The following is a 20474-nucleotide window of genomic DNA, read 5'->3' on the forward strand; positions in this document are numbered from 1 at the left end:
AATCTGTTAGAAATTGTAACATTGTAAGTGTTTTGGTACAACATAGGATCAAAGATGTTAATTGTTGTCATTTTTGGGTTGTACCCAGGTTAAGGAGAATCTGCTTGGCTGATCCCAGCATAAGATTGCATTCTGGGTTGAACACAGGTTAAGTAGAACTGTGTTAGGCTGATGTTTGGATGAAGGATGTAGTCTGATTTTAAATTACATGTATCCTAACAGCCAATTTCTTTATCATAAGACTTACAAATCCACAGTGTGACTTAATTTTATTCCAATATTTGAAACTTGCATAGTCGAGGCTGATCCCAGGAATCTCCAGAAAAAGTGGGGATGGTATCATCCTCCAATTTAAAGCAGTAAAAACATTTTTTATTAAATCAGCATGACATTATTGTTAGAATAGAATGATTATCTTGTTGGGGATGAAGACTAAAATAAATTTGATAGTTTCTTTCGAAACAAAATCTTAAAACGAGGGCCCTTCTACTCCAAACCAGATTCTCATATTCAGTACTAATACTTATGCCATGCCTGTTAAAAAAAACACAACAGACATTATGTACAGTTATTCATATTGCAGTAATATGTTTTCTGAAATATTTAATACAGTGTATTGAATTTGCAATAGGTTTCTCAGTATTCTTTTGTTTACAGATTGTGTTGCCAAAGGTCACCTCTAATCTCCTGCCTGATATTCCACAAACTGAAGAAGCCATATCAAAGGTAGGGTTATTACAGTTGTTTACAACATGATTTGAATATTTTAAATATTGCTGATTTATTTCCAAGTCTAAAAGGATAGCTACATATTTGTTGCATTTTCTTGAATTTTAATATGTAGTTAAAAGTAAATAAATAAGATAAACTTATATTGTATTAATGTCAGATCTGTTTATAGATGGGGGAATTAACTGTTCACATATAAATAAAGAAAGTAGAAATGTTGCATGGCCAGGGTCCTAAACAGTGAATGCATGGCCAGGGTCCTAAACAGTGAATGCATGGCCATATGTATTGATTGGATCCCAGAGTGCATGTGGAGCCAGCTTGGGAATAACCCAAGATCAATGATGAACAAATAGAAAGCAAACCATTATTCAAAGATTTAAAGTTATTTACAGCTGACGCAGCAATTATTATGCTTGATTTCATTGCTACTGACCTTAAAATTCATTTTATATCCTCCAATATATCTCTCATTTTTGGTTGGTTGGTTAGTCTCTCAGTTCTTCTTGCATTCCAAACTATTTTCTATACTGCAGGTTGTAATTAGTCCACATCTTGCAGTCTTTTGCTTTGGAAACTCTGATTGGTCTTTATGATCCCCATGAATGTATCCCATCTTTTCATGTATTGTAGGATGTGATTGGCCTTCAGGATACCTATGAATGTGTCCCAGTTTTTCTTGTACTGCACGATGCAATTGGTTTATAGGATTTCCATGAATGTATCACAAGCTCTTTCTGTATTGTACAGTGATGGGTCCACAAGATACACATGAATGTATCCCACCTTTGTTGTATTGCAGGCTGTGATTGTCTACAGGATTCCCATGAATGTGTCTCAGCTTTTATTATGTTGCAGGCTGTGATTGGTCCACATAATCTTACAAGAATGTGTCCTATACTGTTATTGCATTGCATTCTGTAATTGGTGTGAATATATCTCAAAATCTTCTTGTATTGCAGGCCACTATATGTCTGCAAGATCCACGTGAATGTATCCCATACTTCTTTTGTATTGATTTGTTTAAATGATCCACATAAACCTATTCCATACTTGTGTTGCAGGTTGTGATTGGTCTACAGGATCTAATTAGGCTGCAGATGTGGAAGATGCATATGGAGTTGAATGACAACAAGGATTTTCAGAAGAACACAACCTTTGAACCATCCTTGTTTGAGGAAGAATCATTGGTAAATTTTCTACCTTTTCCTATCAAGAACAACATGAAGAAGTAAAACTTTTGTAAAGGTTATAATAAAAGTTATAATATTCGTTTGAAAATTGCTTAAATGTAGTGTAACTTCCTAATTAAACACAGAGTATATTCATTAGTATCCACCTAAATGGCCCCTAATTAGTGGTAAATTAAAGTGTTCATAAGAGTATTTCTTATGGTTATGCTAAAATCACAGTATGTTCACAACAACATACATACATGTGATGTAATGAAAGACTGAAATGACATCATATTATTCTTGTAATATGTTCACAACAACATACATGTGATGTAATGAAAGACTGAAATGACATCATTTTGTTCGTGCAATATGTTCACAACAACATACATACATGTGATGTAATGAAAGACTGAAATGACATCATTTTGTTCATGCAATATGTTCACAACAAAATACATACACGTGATGTAATGAAAGACTGAAATGACATCATTTTGTTCGTGCATTATGTTCACAACAACATACATACATGTGATGTAATGAAAGACTGAAATGACATTATTTTGTTCTTGCAATATGTTCACAACAAAATACATACATGTGATGTAATGAAAGACTGAAATGACATCATTTTGTTCTTAAATAGGCATGTGTTCATCCAAAACCTCAAATTTGGTAGATTTCTATATCTTTGAAGTCCTCAAAAACTACCACTGTATTTGTGAATGTTTGAGTTTTTTTTGCAGAAGGCACTTCATGTAACCATCTGATACATATGCAGATTTCATGTGTTCTTGCTGGTGCTTATCTCTGACAAACAGAAAAATGAAGAAAAACTGTTCTTAACTCACCTGTTACAAAATCTGTTTCCAAGTGGAAATGAGCTGACTTCACAATATAGCAAAAGTACCATGTCTTCTTTTAATACATTCCCTGATCACATTAACATTAGGCTGATGCTGTGCTACCTCTTGAATTCAACAATTACAGGAAGACTAGAAAATGCATCTTTTCTGTCTGTTTTGTTTTTCTGATCTGGTACAACATGCTATGGTTAGTACATGTTGTTCTATGTTTTGCATGCACACTGCTCACGTTTTTCACTTATTTAGTAACAAGTGTTATTTATTTGTGCAGGTGAAGAAATATTTTCGATTATTTCCCAAAATGTTTTCATGCTTCTTGTCATTCAGCTGTTGTACTATCTCTCTAATAAAATAATTAATTGTTGGCATCAATCATCAGTACATAAATAATTTTATTTGTTAACAACATAAATCTACCTTTCCCCAAACCCATTGAATATATAAAACAACTCTGGTTATCATCTTTCTGGAGAATTTTCATTCTTTAGGATGGCAAATATCTGGCTATTACTACTGTACAAAGTGTTCACATAGCATTTTGTGAAGAAAATGTTAAAAAATACATAAATTATATTTTTCTTGTATAATTCTGGCAAGCTCAATATAATATAAGCCAAATGAAAATAGGTGTCCAAGGTAATCATCCATACTTAATATGATTATGTACATGCTTAATTTAAACATACAGCAGAACAAAAAACAAGTTTTATTGATACTATCATTTGACTAGTATGCATAAAAGTGCCACATTGGAGGAGAAAATTGCCGGCTTTATTGAAAGAAATCCTGGATACATATTTATGATTATTCTTTTATAATTTGTATGTATATCCTTCACACTTAAGCATGCCATTAAAACAGTAATATTTCTTTGAAATGTGCATTTTTGTTCAAATTTATGATGCCCCCAAAATTGTATTTAAAAAATGTCACATCTTTTATTATTCAGTATGTACATATTCTTTTGATTTATTGTAGCACCTGAGGTCGGCCCTTAAAGCCAGATTAGATAGCTCAGCACTACATGAGGTTCAGAGCAAGTTCTTTGAGACCACAATACTGTACTTGTGTGAGGGCCACAGTGCATGTATGAAGGTTGAGGAAGGACTTACTGAGGTACTCCCAGAAATCTATGGACCCTACTCCCACTATCTCACATCAATTGATTTCCCAGCCAACAATATTGTGGAGCTGAAGCCAGAGATATTCCATGTCCTCCCCAATCTGACTTCATTGGATGCAAGCAATAATTACCTTGAGAAATTGCCAAGCACTATAGGTCTGTGCAGAAACCTTCACAACTTGACTCTTGCAGATAACAATTTGTCGGATCTCCCTGATGAATTAGCAGACTGTCAGAAATTGACAAGAATTGAAATCAGTAGCAATGTCATGGATGTCATCCCACCAGTTATTACTAAGCTCCGTAATTTAGAGCGATTATTTTGTTCCCATATGATGCTCACTTCCTTGCCTGAGAACATTGGCAGTCTTGAGAAGCTTGAAAAATTGTACATCAATGGCAACTGCTTTACATCCCTGCCAAAAAGCTTTGCCAAGCTGAAGAATTTACAGGATCTTGGACTTAGCGGTGTACCATGGGTATCAATGTCCTCCAAAAAGGTGTTGTCTTTTGAGAATTTTTCAGGTTTCTTGGACAGTCGTAGAATCAAAAGATGGCTGGAGGCACATTATGAGGTTTGTACTTATCAACTAAGATTTTTTTTATTTTTTAAATTTTGTACCCCTCTTCACCATCAAGATTAAAATGAATAATAACACTTGTGCAACTTGCTTCTTTTAATTTATATTTATTTACTAATTGTTTTATGAAAAATGAATGCAGTAACAAGTTGGAAATGGGATAGTTTTACATATATTTCTTTAAGATATTTTTTAAAACCATAATTTATGGAAATATGTGTAAATTACATTGTACATTTATCTTGAAAATCAACCTGTAGAAAATGCAGTGAACTTGACTGTTGCTGCAGAAATGAAATAATGAAAGAAATCCAGATGTATTTAAATTGTAAATGCAGTAAATGTGTTAATATTTTCTACCTTTTGGTTATAAGGTAGCTCAACAAAACACCACCTGCCATCAAATTTAGTACATTTTAATTGTAATGGGTAACTCCTTCCAATGGCTTGAGATCAAGAAGCAGACTTTTAATGTGGTACTAAATTACATAAGAGCAAATAAGTGATTTGTTTAATCACTACCTATGTCATCACACTAGGGCAAGTTGAATCACAACATATTGTGTATTGAATCACAACATATATACTGTCTTAAGTTAAAAGCCTTTACTAACCCCAATCCCCACCAAACAATACCGACATTTGTATTTTTTATTTTCAGTTTTTGGCTTTGCTATCAGTGTTTGTTGTCATCCACCTTCATTATTCACTGACATTATGGATATATTATTGTCAGTTAGAAGAGAACTTGCAGTAAACTTGAGCTTATTGCTGAATCCTCAATATTTCTTGTTTGATTTTTATGTATGTTACATGATGATTTTAGAAAATAAATCCTGTTTATACCAATTCATAAATGGATAATCATGACAAAACTGAATTTACTGTCCTATGTATTTGTTTCCCTTGACACATCATAGTGAAACATTTGTAACATGTTTATAAACACTGAAGGGACTACAGAAATGTCCTTTATGGACAGTCATCTTTATAGGTAAAAAGACTGAGAGAATTAACAAAAGTCATGCATAAACAGTGCCATTTATGGGAAGGTATCATTAATATTGAGGTTTCTGCTGAGGCAAGTTTATCATATTCAAGTTAAATGTCCATAATTTACTGACATACATGAAATCATTTTTGTCTTATCTGTATTAATTGCTTAAGAGACAGGTGTATCACTTTCCAGCAGAGATAGAGGTGTTATCATCAGCACTTGGATTTCATGTGAAAATGTTTGAAAGTAATTTACTACAAAACACCCACATTTGAGGTCAATTATAAGGAAAATCTTGAAAATATAAATTTGTTTTAGGACATCATGTGTAGATTAGAAATCCATTTGTCTTGTAAAATTTAAAATTTAAATTCCCAAAATTTACCATTGAAATTAATGAGGCGTTAGATTGTTCACAATTACAAATCATTTGAATTCTCTTGGTGGTTAGCTGTGATGTACTACATCATTATAGAACTAGCTGACTGGGTTTGAACATAGAATGTATTAATTGCAAAGTTATTTCAAGTAAAAATGATGGATTTTGTCAGTATATAGTTTTTGAAAAAGAAGAAAAGAAAAAGGGCTACTCTTTTCCTTTTTAAACTTTTGAGTTGAAGAAAGATAGAAATGAGAATCATTGGATTACACTGTGTCATAGTGGGAAGTATTATGAAAAACTTTCAGAGTGGGCTCTGCTGTTTAATCAAATTTTTGTTAAGTGATTACAAGCAATTACAAATAACAAATTCTTCTAAACATTGAAAACAGATTAAGACATTTAGTTAATTATCTGGAAAAATAATTGATAGAGAGAGAGAGAGAAGAAGAATATTAAAAATAAGTCGTTATCAATCATAGTGTACATAAATTTACTCAATAGATTTAATATATGCAAATAAGTGCGTCAGATATCAGAAACTGGTGAAATATGACCTTACATTGAAAGTGGGTAGGATCTGCCATGTGCCATTTCAAAGAACTGCAGTTATTGTCACTAAAAATCAGATTGAATCTATTTATTTTCTCACTGTGGCCTATATAATAGAAAGGCTAGTGAATATATCAAGAGCGTGTGTTCGCATTTGAACGCACATTATTGTGTAATCCCCCCCCCAATAATTGTCGTCATTCCTTTTTCTCTTGATGACCATATTGACCTTTATTGGAATTATTTATTTCAGTTTCTTAAAATTCTTCATGTTTATTTCTTAACCTATTGTAAATTCCCATTATAATCTCTACATTAGCAAGTTTTTTGTTCTTTTGTTTAGTCGCATCCGCATACATATCATGGGCAGGTAATACTAAAGCCAACTTTTGTGAGGATCATACTTTTCAATGCAGTTATTTATAAAGAATGCAGTAGACATTAATGATATTAAATAATATGGGTTTTCAGGTGTGGAGGATATAAAACTAAGTTTAAAAAAATCTGCCATAGTTGACCTGTTTTTAGCATGATGTCATTGGATCATAAAATCCGCTCATGACACTGTGACATATTGAGGAGTAATGTCACATAGCAGTATGATGGAATGAAGCAAAGTCCTTAACATTGTGGAATAAATAGAATCTTAAATTGACATGAAATTGAAAAATACATGATAACACTCACTCCAAGAAACATGTGGCATGTAATAGCAATCAACTCATTAATAAATGCCATCAAAGGAACACTTGTTTAAAGTCAGATCTATACTCGTTCATGGTTTGTAGGAGAGATAAAGTGTTTTGTGGAACTCTTGTTACATATTAGATAATGGTCTTCATTTTGTTTCGATTCTAATTTTTGTACAGGATCAGACGATGCTGTTCCAATATTTTGATGCAGATTCAAATGGCACGCTAGATAATGAGGAAGTTGGCAAGCTCAACGCAGCCATTTTCAATCTTTTCCCCAGATTTGGATACATGGGAGTGGAACCACCAGGTATATATAGTACTTGGAAAAAACAAGTTAAAAGCATTCTTTACTTTCTTCATTTTATATCAGCTGTTAGTATACCATACTATCAAACAGACCAGGCTGCATTAGCTGTCATTGTGTTCTGTTGGCAAAACACTTTACTTAAGTCACCTTACCTGTGTTGATGTGCTGTTAAACACCAGGCAGTCAATCAACCAGTCTGTCAATCGTTTGATGTCAGTTGTACAGGTTGTGTCAAATGCTTTTGATAGCTTAGATATTAGCTTGATATGGGCTTTGAATTGTAGAAATTAAACTCCGTACTTGTGTTTCAGATTGAGTTCTACTATCAGTCAGTTAAAAATGAGCTTTCAAAAGTATTATCAGTTCAGATTGGTTGAAACGGAATCTCAAAGTCAAACTCAGCTGAAGAGTTTTATGATTTCCAGGTCTGGAGGAAATGACTAATGTTTGTTTGGTTAACTCCTACTCTGTCTTCCATTCTTGTATTTTTTAAACATTTTGGAAGATGAAAATTCAAAATCTGGCTCCCAAACTTTTGACATTGAATCAATGCAATAAAGATAGAATCATAGGACATTAAATTTCTTAATTTGAGAACCTGTCCTAAACTGTCAAATTTAATAAACTTTGATGCACTGCAAGCATTTTCTTTGTTACTTTGCACTAAAGAGAGAAAAGTAGTTGTTTGAAGTAAGCTACCCTCTGTGTATAAAGTATTATTATTATTATTGTCTGAAATTTCTGGTATTGAACTTGAGCGTTGGTTTCCTGCTTAGAAAAGTGGAAAGATGCTGAGCAAGAAGATTTCCCAATTCATTGATTTAGTCAAGTCATAATAAATTTTTTTTAAAAAAAAAGAACATATTTCTTACAAGAAATCCTTAATTTCTAAAACTGAATCAGTACTTGGGTAAGTACATGTGGCACTATGGCAGACTTTCCTTGAATCTTGCCACATTAGTAGTGAATTCTCCCATGATAAGACACTTTGATGATAAGCCCATTTTTTATCTTTTATTTAATGAAGGCAAATATCTATATGGGATAGATTTGTCCAATGATAAGCTGTTCCCACTTTTCGTCACATCTGAAAGGCATGCCCCAGCTGGTTTGTCATGGGATAAATATTCTAATAAAGCTGGAATGGGTTATTCCATGCAAAATTATTGTTTTTAAAATAATCACCAGAATAAAGCAACCTCCATACTGGGCAGGATTGATCTTGAATGCAAGATGGATAAAAGGTCTGCTGTACTCATTTTTATATGCTTGCAATAAGGCAGAGTGTGCTATGTTATAATGTCCATCTGTGCAATACCAAGTTGTCCACCATCTGTAGTTACCAAAATCTTTGTGGATGGCTTGTACTTGGGGTAAGGTCACTCAAACTGAAAGAAGAAAAATGGTTTCTGCATAGTAACAGCTACCAATCTATGTGGATGGCTTGTACTTGAGGTAAGGAAGGCCACAGTCAATTTTGGGGTCAAAAGCATAAAGGTCAATGCCACTGTGACTTAAAGATAAAAAATAGTTTCCATGTATTTACTTAGGTTATCCATCATCTACAGTTACCAAACATTGTCCGTGGCTTGAACTCTGCACAATAACATAATTTCTACATTCCTTACCTCAGCCAGTCTTACTGGATATATTGCACTTGGGGCATGGAAGAAACCTGTTGATTTAAGGGTTAAAGGGTCAAAGGTCAAGGTCACTGTGAATGAAGGCAGGAAGAAAGATGGTTTCCACACAATAATGTTAGTTTTACATAACATACCTGGACCAAACTTTGTTTATAGCTTAAACTTATTATATTTATGGTAAGGATGAAACCTATTTATTTTGGGGTCAAGGACACTGTGACCAAAGGCAGAAAAAAAGTTTCTTCACAAGTATTTCAGTAATCTGCATAGAAAACTATTAAAAGATTGGGTGGACATATAATATGAACACTGGTAAGGCAATCACATGAAGAAGTGTGTACAGATCTAGAAATTGGCTAATTATACCAAATCAGCATTTTGTTTTGCATTTCATGTGCATTCTGTTGGCATTTCATTCATGTTTGCATTTTACTTATTATCTATCTCATCATTATGTCTCATAAATGATGATTAATTTAACCACAATACTTGATGTCATAAATATAGCTACAGAGTATTTGTCAGCAAATTTTATTTTATTTTACAAGTCTTATTTGTTTACTGAATCAGAGCTGAAAAGGGTCAGGTGGGTTGCATCATAACACAGAAATAATAGCTGGAACTCTAGTTTATGTGTAATTAGGGAGTGGAAAACTAAAAGATAGGTCATTTCTAAATATAATTGATACTGACTAATATTAAAAAAAAGATTGTATGCCAAAACCACATGGCTATTTTTTAACATTTTCTTCACAAAATGCTATGTGAACATTTTGTACAGTAGTAATAGCCAGATATTTGCCATCCTAAAGAATGAAAATTCTCCAGAAAGATGATAACCAGAGTTGTTTTGTATATTCAGTAGGTTTGGGGAAAGGTAGATTTATGTCGTTAACAAATCAATAAAATTATTTATATACTGATGATTGATCCCTTTTATTTAAGCTGATTTTGTTTTTTCCTATTTAACTCATAAATTAACATATGGATCATTGTTGCTTTATCTTATTTACACCTGATTTCAATCAGTCTAAGTATACATTTTTAATGCATTTTGTTCCATGTACATGAATGTTTTTCAACAAAGGATCTTGTAGAAAATTACAGTGTGTATAATGATGATGCTGTTATTTCTCACCCAGATGAAGCTGCTTTGCTAACCTTTCTTTTCTCGTATCAGTCTTGTTGTCTCAGCCCGTTTGTCTCCATCAAGGAGTCCACATGCTGGACAGAGCATTTGTAGGAAATACTTTTTGAGAGAAAACTCTCTCACACACACACACACACTATTCTTTCTAACACAGTCAGTAAATAAATCTGCCAATAATGACCTTTTCATTTTGCTCAGTGATTGATGTGAGTTGCTTTAACAAATTGTTACATATATCTGACCACGTGACCCCCCTTTCGATTTTGCAATTCCAGTTTTTCCATTACTGCACATTTGTTAGTTTTAATAGAAATGCTTAGAGAGAGATTTCTCAGTTTTGGGCTTTTTACACTGATGTCAAGTTATTTTGTTGTAGCCAGATTTTGAGTTATAATTTTCTTCAGATCAGTTAGATTTCAAAAGGATTAATTTTTTTTTTCTCTGGAAATACTTTGAGGAGTGCTCACACAGAAAGTTTGGAAAGACATTGCTTACAAATTTAATTTGGATTTCCAACACCAGAGTGCCATTATTTGTATTTCTACAAGGAACTGTAGATAAGCACAGTACTGACTACAGCATACGTCATCGTCATCCATCTTGGATTTTCCATCAGGATTTGAACTTGAAATTATTAGAACAGTTATTACTAGGACTTTTGCAATTTAATTCATGGATTATTCTTGGATTATTTTTGGATTTGATTCTTGAAGCCATAAGTTCTTTTCCTTTTTTCATTTTTACAGAATTTTTCCAGGGAAATACATTATTGTTAAATTTTTAAAAGCTTTTTGTTTTCACTCTTTCTGTGTTACTTTTTATTTAAGCCTAAACAAGTAACAAAATGATTTAAGCAATGGCATTACTAATGACCAACCCACAACTTTTGTATTTCAGATGATGACACACCAAGTGGATTCCCTGAGGAGATCTTGTCCTGCACAAATCTGGAATACCTGAACATGTACTACCAGGGTCTGGTGTCAGTACCTGCAGAGACACAAAAATTGACCAAGCTAAAATGCCTGAATATTGGACACAATCCATATCTCTTGAGCATTCCAGCCGAACTGGGCAAGATTCAGACCCTTCAGAGTATGAATTGATGTTACTTTGTCTGTCTCTCTATCTCTCTGTGTGGCTTTTCTGTCAGGTGATATATTTATCTCCACTCTTTGTCTCCCCAATTTCTCTTTCCTCACCTCTCCCATCCTATCCTGAGTTGCTACTAATTACTATAAAATTAAATATTTTTGTGGGTATAAAGTTGTTTGTTTGCAAAAAGCAACATTTTTTTGTCAGGTGCTACATTTGCAGACTGGGAAGTGATTCTACTGCTTGTACGAAAGGATCTTTTTAATTTGATCTTTAAAATGCAACTTCCACCAATCAGTGAAATTTGGTATCCTTTGAAAAAAGGATGAATTCACATTATTAGCTTGCTTGTAGGAAAATTCGGGAGTGTTCATGCAATTGTAGTCATTGTTGGCATAGGCACAAACAGTGTACTTTTTGTGTTTAGATTAGTATCTCAGACACTATCATTTTACAGACTGAAGAGTACTACATCAGCATTCAAAAGTTGATCACTGTGGCCTACATTTCACATTTCGGTGATTATATATATTTATTTTGTGTGTAAATCAGTGTCTATAACACCGTTCTTTAAAATATATACGTGCATGTATCCTAAGGAGTACTACTCTACAATAAACATAAAAGGTCAGTAACCAACTTTTCACTTCCAGTGCTCATTTATATGTTTTAAGTTAGTTTTTGGATCTGTGTTGTTTATACAGTCCATATCAACAATAATACCTGGTTTATAAATAAATTTATGTGTCAGAGAACTTTGCAATTTTTTGACAGTTTAATTTATTCTTTGAAATGGATCAGTTCAGAATTCTGGATTTAAATGTTTAGTTTTTGCTAGGTTTAAATATTTACTTACCGTGCCACTACTTTTTTTTTACTTGAGCCACCTTATGGCAATCCTCATTATTGTTGATCTTAAAACTTAGGATATGATGTAATGTTACAAGATTCAGGTTTCTTCTGGAGTCAGTCTGAATTTTCCTGAGAATGGAAAATGTCCTTTCAATGTCTTCTTTGGAATATAGCATTGTGAACATAACTCTACTGAGTCCACCAAGAAGTTTTACTGTGTCCTACCTGTGGGTTAATTAGAATGCTGACTGCTTGCTAGAAGTTCTCAAGATTAGCGCTATCTGAGTTGAATTTGTTAAGTTCCTTTTAAAATTGACTTTATAGAAACAGCAGAATATACATTCATGACATTTTGAACTTGATTCAATTCACTGATATTCTTGTTTCCATCCATTATTAAAAATTTTGTGTGATATTTTGGTTGTTTATATTTTGGTGTTTTAGCATTGGATCATTCATGCTGAGATCTTGACAAACATTAAATACAGATACAAACTGATCTGTTTAATGTGACCCAAGCCTTATATTAATGCCAAATCTGTCCATAATCCATTAACATCTCTTGTCCTTTCTGGATTAATACTGATCATATATAATCCAATGATTAATTTTGGGTTCTTGTTTGTCAAGTTAGTAATTAAAGTGCCATGCTCAGTCACATTATCACAGTAAGTCTTTAATGTAAATAAACTACAATGGAAGCGTGGTGTGAATCCCCTCCCAGCCCCCAAATGTCTGATCTGGAATTTTTCAATAATAACACTGATTATGTGTGAGATTTCAGAGAGCGATGGAAGCAACAGTATAACACTGTTTGTTGCAGAAGGAAAACCCTCCATGTCAGGAGTTTCATGTGTATGGCTACTTTAGAAGATTGTTGGATATATATATATATATATATATATATATATATATATATATATATATATATATTGTTACACATATCTGATTTAATTCATATTTATCTTAATTGTTTGTCAGTTTAAAAATTTTTATTCTAATATATATGCTATTATAATGTAAATTTATTCACTGGAGATGATATTTTTCCAGAAAATTAGTTGACCTGAATCATTCTTTTGTAAACACCAGGTGTTGATCTAAATCCCGACCTTGTTTCAGAATTTGTAGCAACCTTTGTAAACAAGTTCTATTTTATTTTAAAATGATTGGTTTTCATCAGGGTTATTTTTGGTGTACATGACATAAACACAATCACGTGATGCCCTCTTTCAGTTTTGCAATTCCGGTTTTTCCATTACTGTGCATCTGTTAGGTTTAATAGAGATGCTTAGATAGAGTTTTCTGAGTTTTGGGCTTTTTACACTGATGTCAAGTTATTTTGCTGTAGCCAGATTTTGAGTTATAATTTTCTTCAGATCAGTTGGATTTCAAAAGGATTAATTCTTTTTCTCTGGAAATATTTTGAAATTTAATTTGGATTTCCAACACCGGATTTCCAATATTTGCATTTCTACAAGGATATATATATATATATATATATATATATATATATATATATATATATATATATATATATATATATATATATATATATATATATATATATATATATATATATATATATACATACATACACACACACACACACACATGGGTATCATCAGGAACATGACAGAAAATCAGGATTTTGGAGAAAAAGAAATATAAATATGGAGTTAATTAATTGGGGGGAGGGGACTTTGGACTTGTGCTGACAGACAATTCGTTTATGCCTCATGCATAAAGATACACAGGACATCAGTGTTTCATTCCCTGACTGTTTCATTATCCTTGTAATTCATTAGAGTTAATATTCTTATCGATTCATTGGTTCAACTTAAATTTACAATATATTTTATAAATAAAATTGAGATATCAACAATTTAATGGATCAGTTTTATTGGGTCACAATGGACATCACTTCCCTATACATAACAAATCATGCATTGTTACATCAGTAGCTAGAATTTTGGCTACAGATAAGACAAATATTGTCTCTCATATCAAAGCATATTGTTCTTTTTAAAACTAATATTACACTACAGTAACTTTACCTTCGATTAGACCCATTCTTTAAATATTGGTGGCACTGCCTGGAAACCAAAGCAGCCACATCTCATGCCAATGCCCTTGTGTTATGTGTGTCCTGGAATGGAAACTTTATGAACTCAACACCCCATAACTTTAGAATTCTGTTTTTTAAGGTTAATATACAATATCTTGAATTTCTGCGACATCTGACAGAAAACCATGACATTTACTGTGGAATATTCTAAGGAAAGAATCGCAGTATCGTTTTATAGATTACTCTGCATGTTTCTGTTGTTGTTTAATCCTCAGGACTGGAACTTGATGAATGCCCTCTACTGAAGACTCCTCCAAAGGAGATCAGAGACAAAGGGTTTGCCTCTACATATGCCTACCTCCAACGTTTGCTCAGTGGTTCCACATCATGCAAGAGGACGAAACTGATGCTGGTTGGTTTAGGAGGGGCAGGAAAAACAAGGTAATAACAGGTCTTTGTGTTTAGTTTCTGTCCAAGATGTTATATCCATTAGTCATATATATTGAATTGACAGATACCTACGTTTTGAAACATCCCTTAAAATATCATGTGCCTAATATTGTTATGAGCTATCACTTGAAACATAGTAGTTATTTCCCCCCTCTCTCACTTTAGGACAATATCCAATATTTTGGTAGACACATTTGTATTAATTGGCAGAGGACCTGATTAGATTCTCTGGTCACTGTTGCATTTGTTTTCCTTTTTTTATTTACAGAATTTTAAATTTTGGGGCATAAGACAATTTCAGATATAAAATGTTTGAGCATGATTAAGCGAAACTCACTTGACATGTACAGATAAAATTTGGTGGGCATTTGTGTTGTTGTGTATACAATCAGACTTGATTTTCAGACAATTATAGCAATATTTCCAATTTTGTACACAAGTAAAACATTTGGGAAATAGACTTTTTTAATACAAAAACTTTGTTTGCATGATTATGCAAGTATGACATGAGGTATAGTCTGAATATACCTCCCTGTTTTTTTTGTAGCCCCTACCGATTTAAAAGATGAAAAGCACAAATGAGATAATAGATGCACAGAACTTAGTTAATTTATTGATTTATAATTTCAAACCTGATTATGACCAGGTGGGACCCAAATACCATTGTCATCTTAGCATTACATTCCTAACTGAAGTTGTCAGTATAAAAGACAACCTGTTCACCAGTCATTTCCAGTTCCTGGACAAGTCCATTTTCAGCAAAGGGGGTATGCGCAACTACACACATATGTACATAGAAGGAAAATACTATGATCTGCTTCAGTTATTTACAATGTCGAATCAAGCAAAGGAAAAGAATGTCAGTTACAAATTTGCCTTTCACATGGATTTGACAAGCGGTGTAATTTCTATGTTCATGTGTACAAAGAAAGGATATAACTCTAAACTCTCAACATTACCATAATTTACGGACTTATCGGGCAGTTACCAAATAGGATGAACTATGTCACAATGTTGTCTGAAGAAATCAACTTGCCCATAGTGTATGCAACCTGGTGCCGTGTTAGTATGGAAAGTCTGTTAAGCATGAAAGTTGTGGAGAATGCCAGTGTTAGGGCCACTCTAGTCACATTCAGGTTAGAAATTATAAATCATTGAATGAATTGACCAAGTTCTGTGCACTGGTTATCACATTAAAGATTTCTGTTATTGAAATTGGCACAGGGGTACAAGCAAATGGGGAGGTATAGTTAGACTTTAGACAAATGAATGTGGTAAATATACCTATATTTGTATGCATATATATCCTGATTACTGTATGTACTTGATTATAATTTGGGTCCAACTGCAAACAGAGATCTCGATCTGATGTCACATAATGCACTGGCAGATCAATATCTATGTTCTGTTGGTTACTTCTAACAAACTACACAGATCCAGATATGATGGTGCATTATGTGATATCAGATCAAGGTCTTTATCCATTTTGCAGTTAGATCTAACTTGTATACAAGTGAACACAGGATATTACAACAAATGTTAAACATTTTAAAAAATATTTGTAAGATTAGACACATTTTGAGAAATAATTGTTTTAGCATAATTTTGCAATAACTACTTGAGATAGATCATTTCACTTGGTATTCTTATTTGTTAGCATTTTGTAGATTGCCTAACTAGATTTTTCTGCCATTATTATAGCAATATTTTAATTTTGTTAAAAAGTTAATTTTTAGGGTCACAACTTGAGTGTTTTGATCTTATGAGATGAAGACTAAAATTAGAGACTTTCAGATTCGTGTCAAAAGTCCATTTTGCTCACTTGATTTTTTAAAAATTTCCTTTTGTCATGCACCAGTGTCACAGAATAACAACAATGGTCAGCGTGGGGTGGGGGGAAATGTGTTTGGTTTAAAAAAACAAATCCCTTATAGCAGTAAAATTGCACTTTTTAATAAAAAATGTATGTTGCCTCTAAGACTTACTGTAATTTTACATAATAAGACCATAATTGATAAGTACACATGCACTCAAATTAAGCCACAGTTTGTTTCTTTAAGGCAGCTTCATCAGATGATCCATTACATTGAAAACTCTGAAAATGTGGGTAATCTGAACAATGCATCTTATATCTACATGTTGATACATTCAGACTGTTTTTTTTTTGCCATTACAAGCCATGGTAATAAATTTGTAAAAATTACAGGGAAGGAGGTTGTGTAATGACATTGAAATTATTTCCAGGTTTTATGAGCATTTGTATGCAAAAAAGATAATTACTGGATGAAGTCTGTAAAATAATACTTGAGCATGAATGTTATACTGTATGATATATGCCATAAAGAGATTTACTTATAATATTCAATAAAGTGAATAGTTGACAGTGCTAATGTTATGTTGTTTTTTTGTTTGGTGGGAGGGGTTGGATTGCATGTATTAAACTCATGCCGGAGATTAGATCTGAGGTACAGTTTGAAAATCATACAAAATTGCATGACATTAGCTGGTATAGGGTTAGACCATTGAAAATTTCATACTTGTGACAGGAATAGAACATCCAACTAGTTACAAATTTTAGTCTGGGCCCAGAGTGGCTGAGTGGTCTAAAGCACTCACCATTACAGATCACTCCCATCTCACCTCTTTCTGCATGGGTTCAAGACTTGGATTTGGCCAGTGTGGGTATGTGAGAAAGCTTGCCAGAAGCTTCTGGTTTTTCCTCCACCATTTATAATCGCTGCTATATATAGCCTATCTTGTGCCGGCTGAAAAATGGCATTAAATCCTACAACAACAACAACAAATTTTAGTCAATAGTACATGTATTCTCTTCATTCTGTAATAAAACAGCAACTTTTGAATAGCAGTCACATTGTAATGGAAATTATTACATTTGAATGAATGCCAGTCAGTGTATTGTCAGTTAAATGAAAAAGAAATAGTTGCATATTGTTGTTCATTGCAAAGTTTTAAAAAATAAAATCGACAAGCATTAATAATTTCCATCACAAGATACTGACTGGTGATCTCGATGACACTTACTGTGATTATTAAGTTTAACAGACTCAGTAGTTTTCTGGTCCAGATTTCCCTCGAATCATTTTGTGTTTTTCCAAGAATGGAGAATGTACTCAAAGTGGCAATGATGAAACTGGCACTAAGCCTGCAAAGAAGTTTGTTTTCCTGTGGGTGGGTTATTACAGCTGCTAATTGCTTTCCTCTAACCTAACTTCATTCCAAGGAGGAAGTTCCTGAGTTTCACTTAAAAGTATTCCAGAATCTCATATTTCTTAATGGTTTCTTAGCATTGGGGAAAAAATGCATGTTACAGTATTTTACATGATTTGAACAAAACAGGTATTCCTGAGTCTCATATTTCAGAGCCAGCAAAAGATATATGAGCTTCCACTGAGAACATCTTGAACAATGCAATAATAATTAAAGAATACAAAAACAACAAATACTAACTCAAGTTCTCTGCCAAAGTCATATCTTGGTTGGTCTCTCCCTTTTATCTCACTTCCACCAATGGTTGGTCTTTTTTAACTGAAAGACTCAAAAACATCATGGACCAGCTTGGATTCCTTTATTACTTATAAACACCTCATAAAATACTCTGCATTTGGCCACATTTTTTCCAGATTACAACAGTAGGGTAATCAATTAACAGCTTGTTGTGTACACATGTTAGTCTTCTTAAGCTTAACTCAACCACATATCATTGCACTAGTATAACATTACCAGTCCCAAAGTGGACTGGTTCTCACTGGTTTCTGTAATATGTGGATATAAATCATAGATATTCTGTTTTCTAAATTTAATTTTGAAAAATCATTTATTCCTCAAAAGTGGTAGATGTTAGTTCTGAAATGCTATGCAGATGGCCTTTAAACCAGTATTTTTGTCCTTCCATTGGAAGAATCACATATATGAAACATTGTTGCCTTTAAAAATCCTAAACTCAAGAATCAGCACATTGTTGATATAAATCTCCCTGTGCATGGAATTACATGTAGTTAAGATTACCCATTGCTGGTACTCAGTGACTGCTGCAATTAGTTTTGGATAAAAGATAAATTTAGTCCTGATTCAAAAAATAATAGTCACCTGGTTATCAAGTGAAAACTAGCTTGTTCTAGGGTTTAACACCATTTTTTGTTGTTGTTGTTGTTGTAGGGTTTAACGCCATTTTTCAGCACACAATAGGCTATACATGGCGGCCAGTATAACTGGTGGAGGAAGAACCCTGGAAAATCCAGGGAAGAACCACCGACCCATGAGAAGCTACTGGCAGGCTTTCCCACGTACCCATGCTAGCTGAGCCTTGGACTCAAACCCACACAGACAGAGGTGAGATGGCAGTGATCCAGAACGGTGAGCACTTTAGACCACTCGGCCACTCAGGGCCCCGTGAAAACTAGTACAGTAATCCATATTCATCTGAAGTAGTCATTCAGATGAGCATAGAGAGATGTGACTGATGTCTTTCAAACTTACAGGTTCACCTTTTAAATTGGTTTTTGAGCAAACACCATTTGCTGAATATTATTATTATTATTATTATTATTACTGAGATTGTTTTATTTGAACTATTTCACAGCCATAACATATTTATGTATGCTGTAGATCTTCTGTTTTGCACCATGACAAAATAATAATTTCACTACTGATTGGCAGCTTACATGTGACTATAAAACAGAGGGCTGTCTCATTGGTTTGCCAGCTTGTATAAATTAAGCTCTGAAACAGCTGTTTGTACTTTAAAAACAATACCTGGATTAGCCACCTCTATGAGATTATTAGACTGTTCTGGTGGCCTAGTGGTTAGAGCATTTGCCTTGGATGTGGGAGGTCATGGGTTCAATCCCCAGCCAAGTCATACCAATGACTTACAAACAAATGGTACTAACAGCTGCCTTGCTTGGCGCTCAGCATTAAGAGGTTAGTGTTAGGACTGGTTGGCCTGGTGTCAGGATAATGTGACTGGGTGGGACATCATGCTGCATGATGCCCCAGTACTAGACATCACTAAAAACTGCCATACTGCATACATCATAGCAATATGACTGAAAAATTGTTAAAGCTGTATTAAAAATCCAAATCACACACACAAATCCATGAGATTAAAAGACAGCTTCTGTGAATGCCTGCAGTGAATAGGAAATTTAAAACATGCCATAAATAGCTATTCTTTGTGACCCATGAACCAAATATTCACCTGCCTTTACAGACAACTTTTAAATATTGAATGACACCTGATCTTCATGATAAGGAATGTAACTAATATCTCTTCTCAAAATCAAACTTTTTTCTTCAGAGGTAACTTTAATTCACTGTGAAATATAATAATATATTGAACTGTACCTCTCATGTCGGCAGAAAAAAAGGTGGTCCCATTTCTGCTGTGGTAGCATGATTATGGGTACTTTTCCTACCATCCAGCAAACAGATTGCATCAACTCTCTACCCTAATGACAAACATTGCCTCAATTTTGAATTTGACATCATAGATTCACATGATTTCTTTCTTCTAAACAATGCCTTCCACATGAAGCAAAATTTTTATTTGCATAGACTGAGCAGTCACTGTAGATATGTGCAGGACACTTGTATAAGAAATTTTTGTTGGGGGAATTAGAATGGCCTTGCGAAAAGTTCATCGCTGGTTAAACATAACTATTTTACAGGTTTGACTCAACCAGTATACCTTAACAACATATATATTATCACTTTGACATTTTTCGGTGAGAAAACCACCTTTATTATGGTATACTATGAAAATGTAAGGTCACATTTAAATGTATTTGTT

The 20474-nt window shown here is 33.5% G+C and overlaps 1 protein-coding gene across 1 annotated transcript in view; it reads left to right on the forward strand.

Annotated features, from left to right (window-relative positions):
- Positions 1-20474, forward strand: part of LOC149800900 (uncharacterized) — a 163781-nt gene that overhangs the window by 57477 nt on the left and 85830 nt on the right. Inside the window, exons 19-24 of the mRNA XM_089956750.1 lie at positions 658-726; positions 1794-1919; positions 3752-4471; positions 7275-7407; positions 11098-11295; positions 14491-14656. Of these exons, the coding sequence (XP_089812876.1) occupies positions 658-726; positions 1794-1919; positions 3752-4471; positions 7275-7407; positions 11098-11295; positions 14491-14656 (1412 nt within the window). The remainder of the gene's footprint in view (positions 1-657; positions 727-1793; positions 1920-3751; positions 4472-7274; positions 7408-11097; positions 11296-14490; positions 14657-20474) is intronic.

This window comes from Sinohyriopsis cumingii, chromosome 4, assembly GCF_028554795.1.
Source record: "Sinohyriopsis cumingii isolate HCF-2022 chromosome 4, ASM2855479v2, whole genome shotgun sequence".
Classification (NCBI taxonomy): Eukaryota; Metazoa; Mollusca; class Bivalvia; order Unionida; family Unionidae; genus Sinohyriopsis; species Sinohyriopsis cumingii.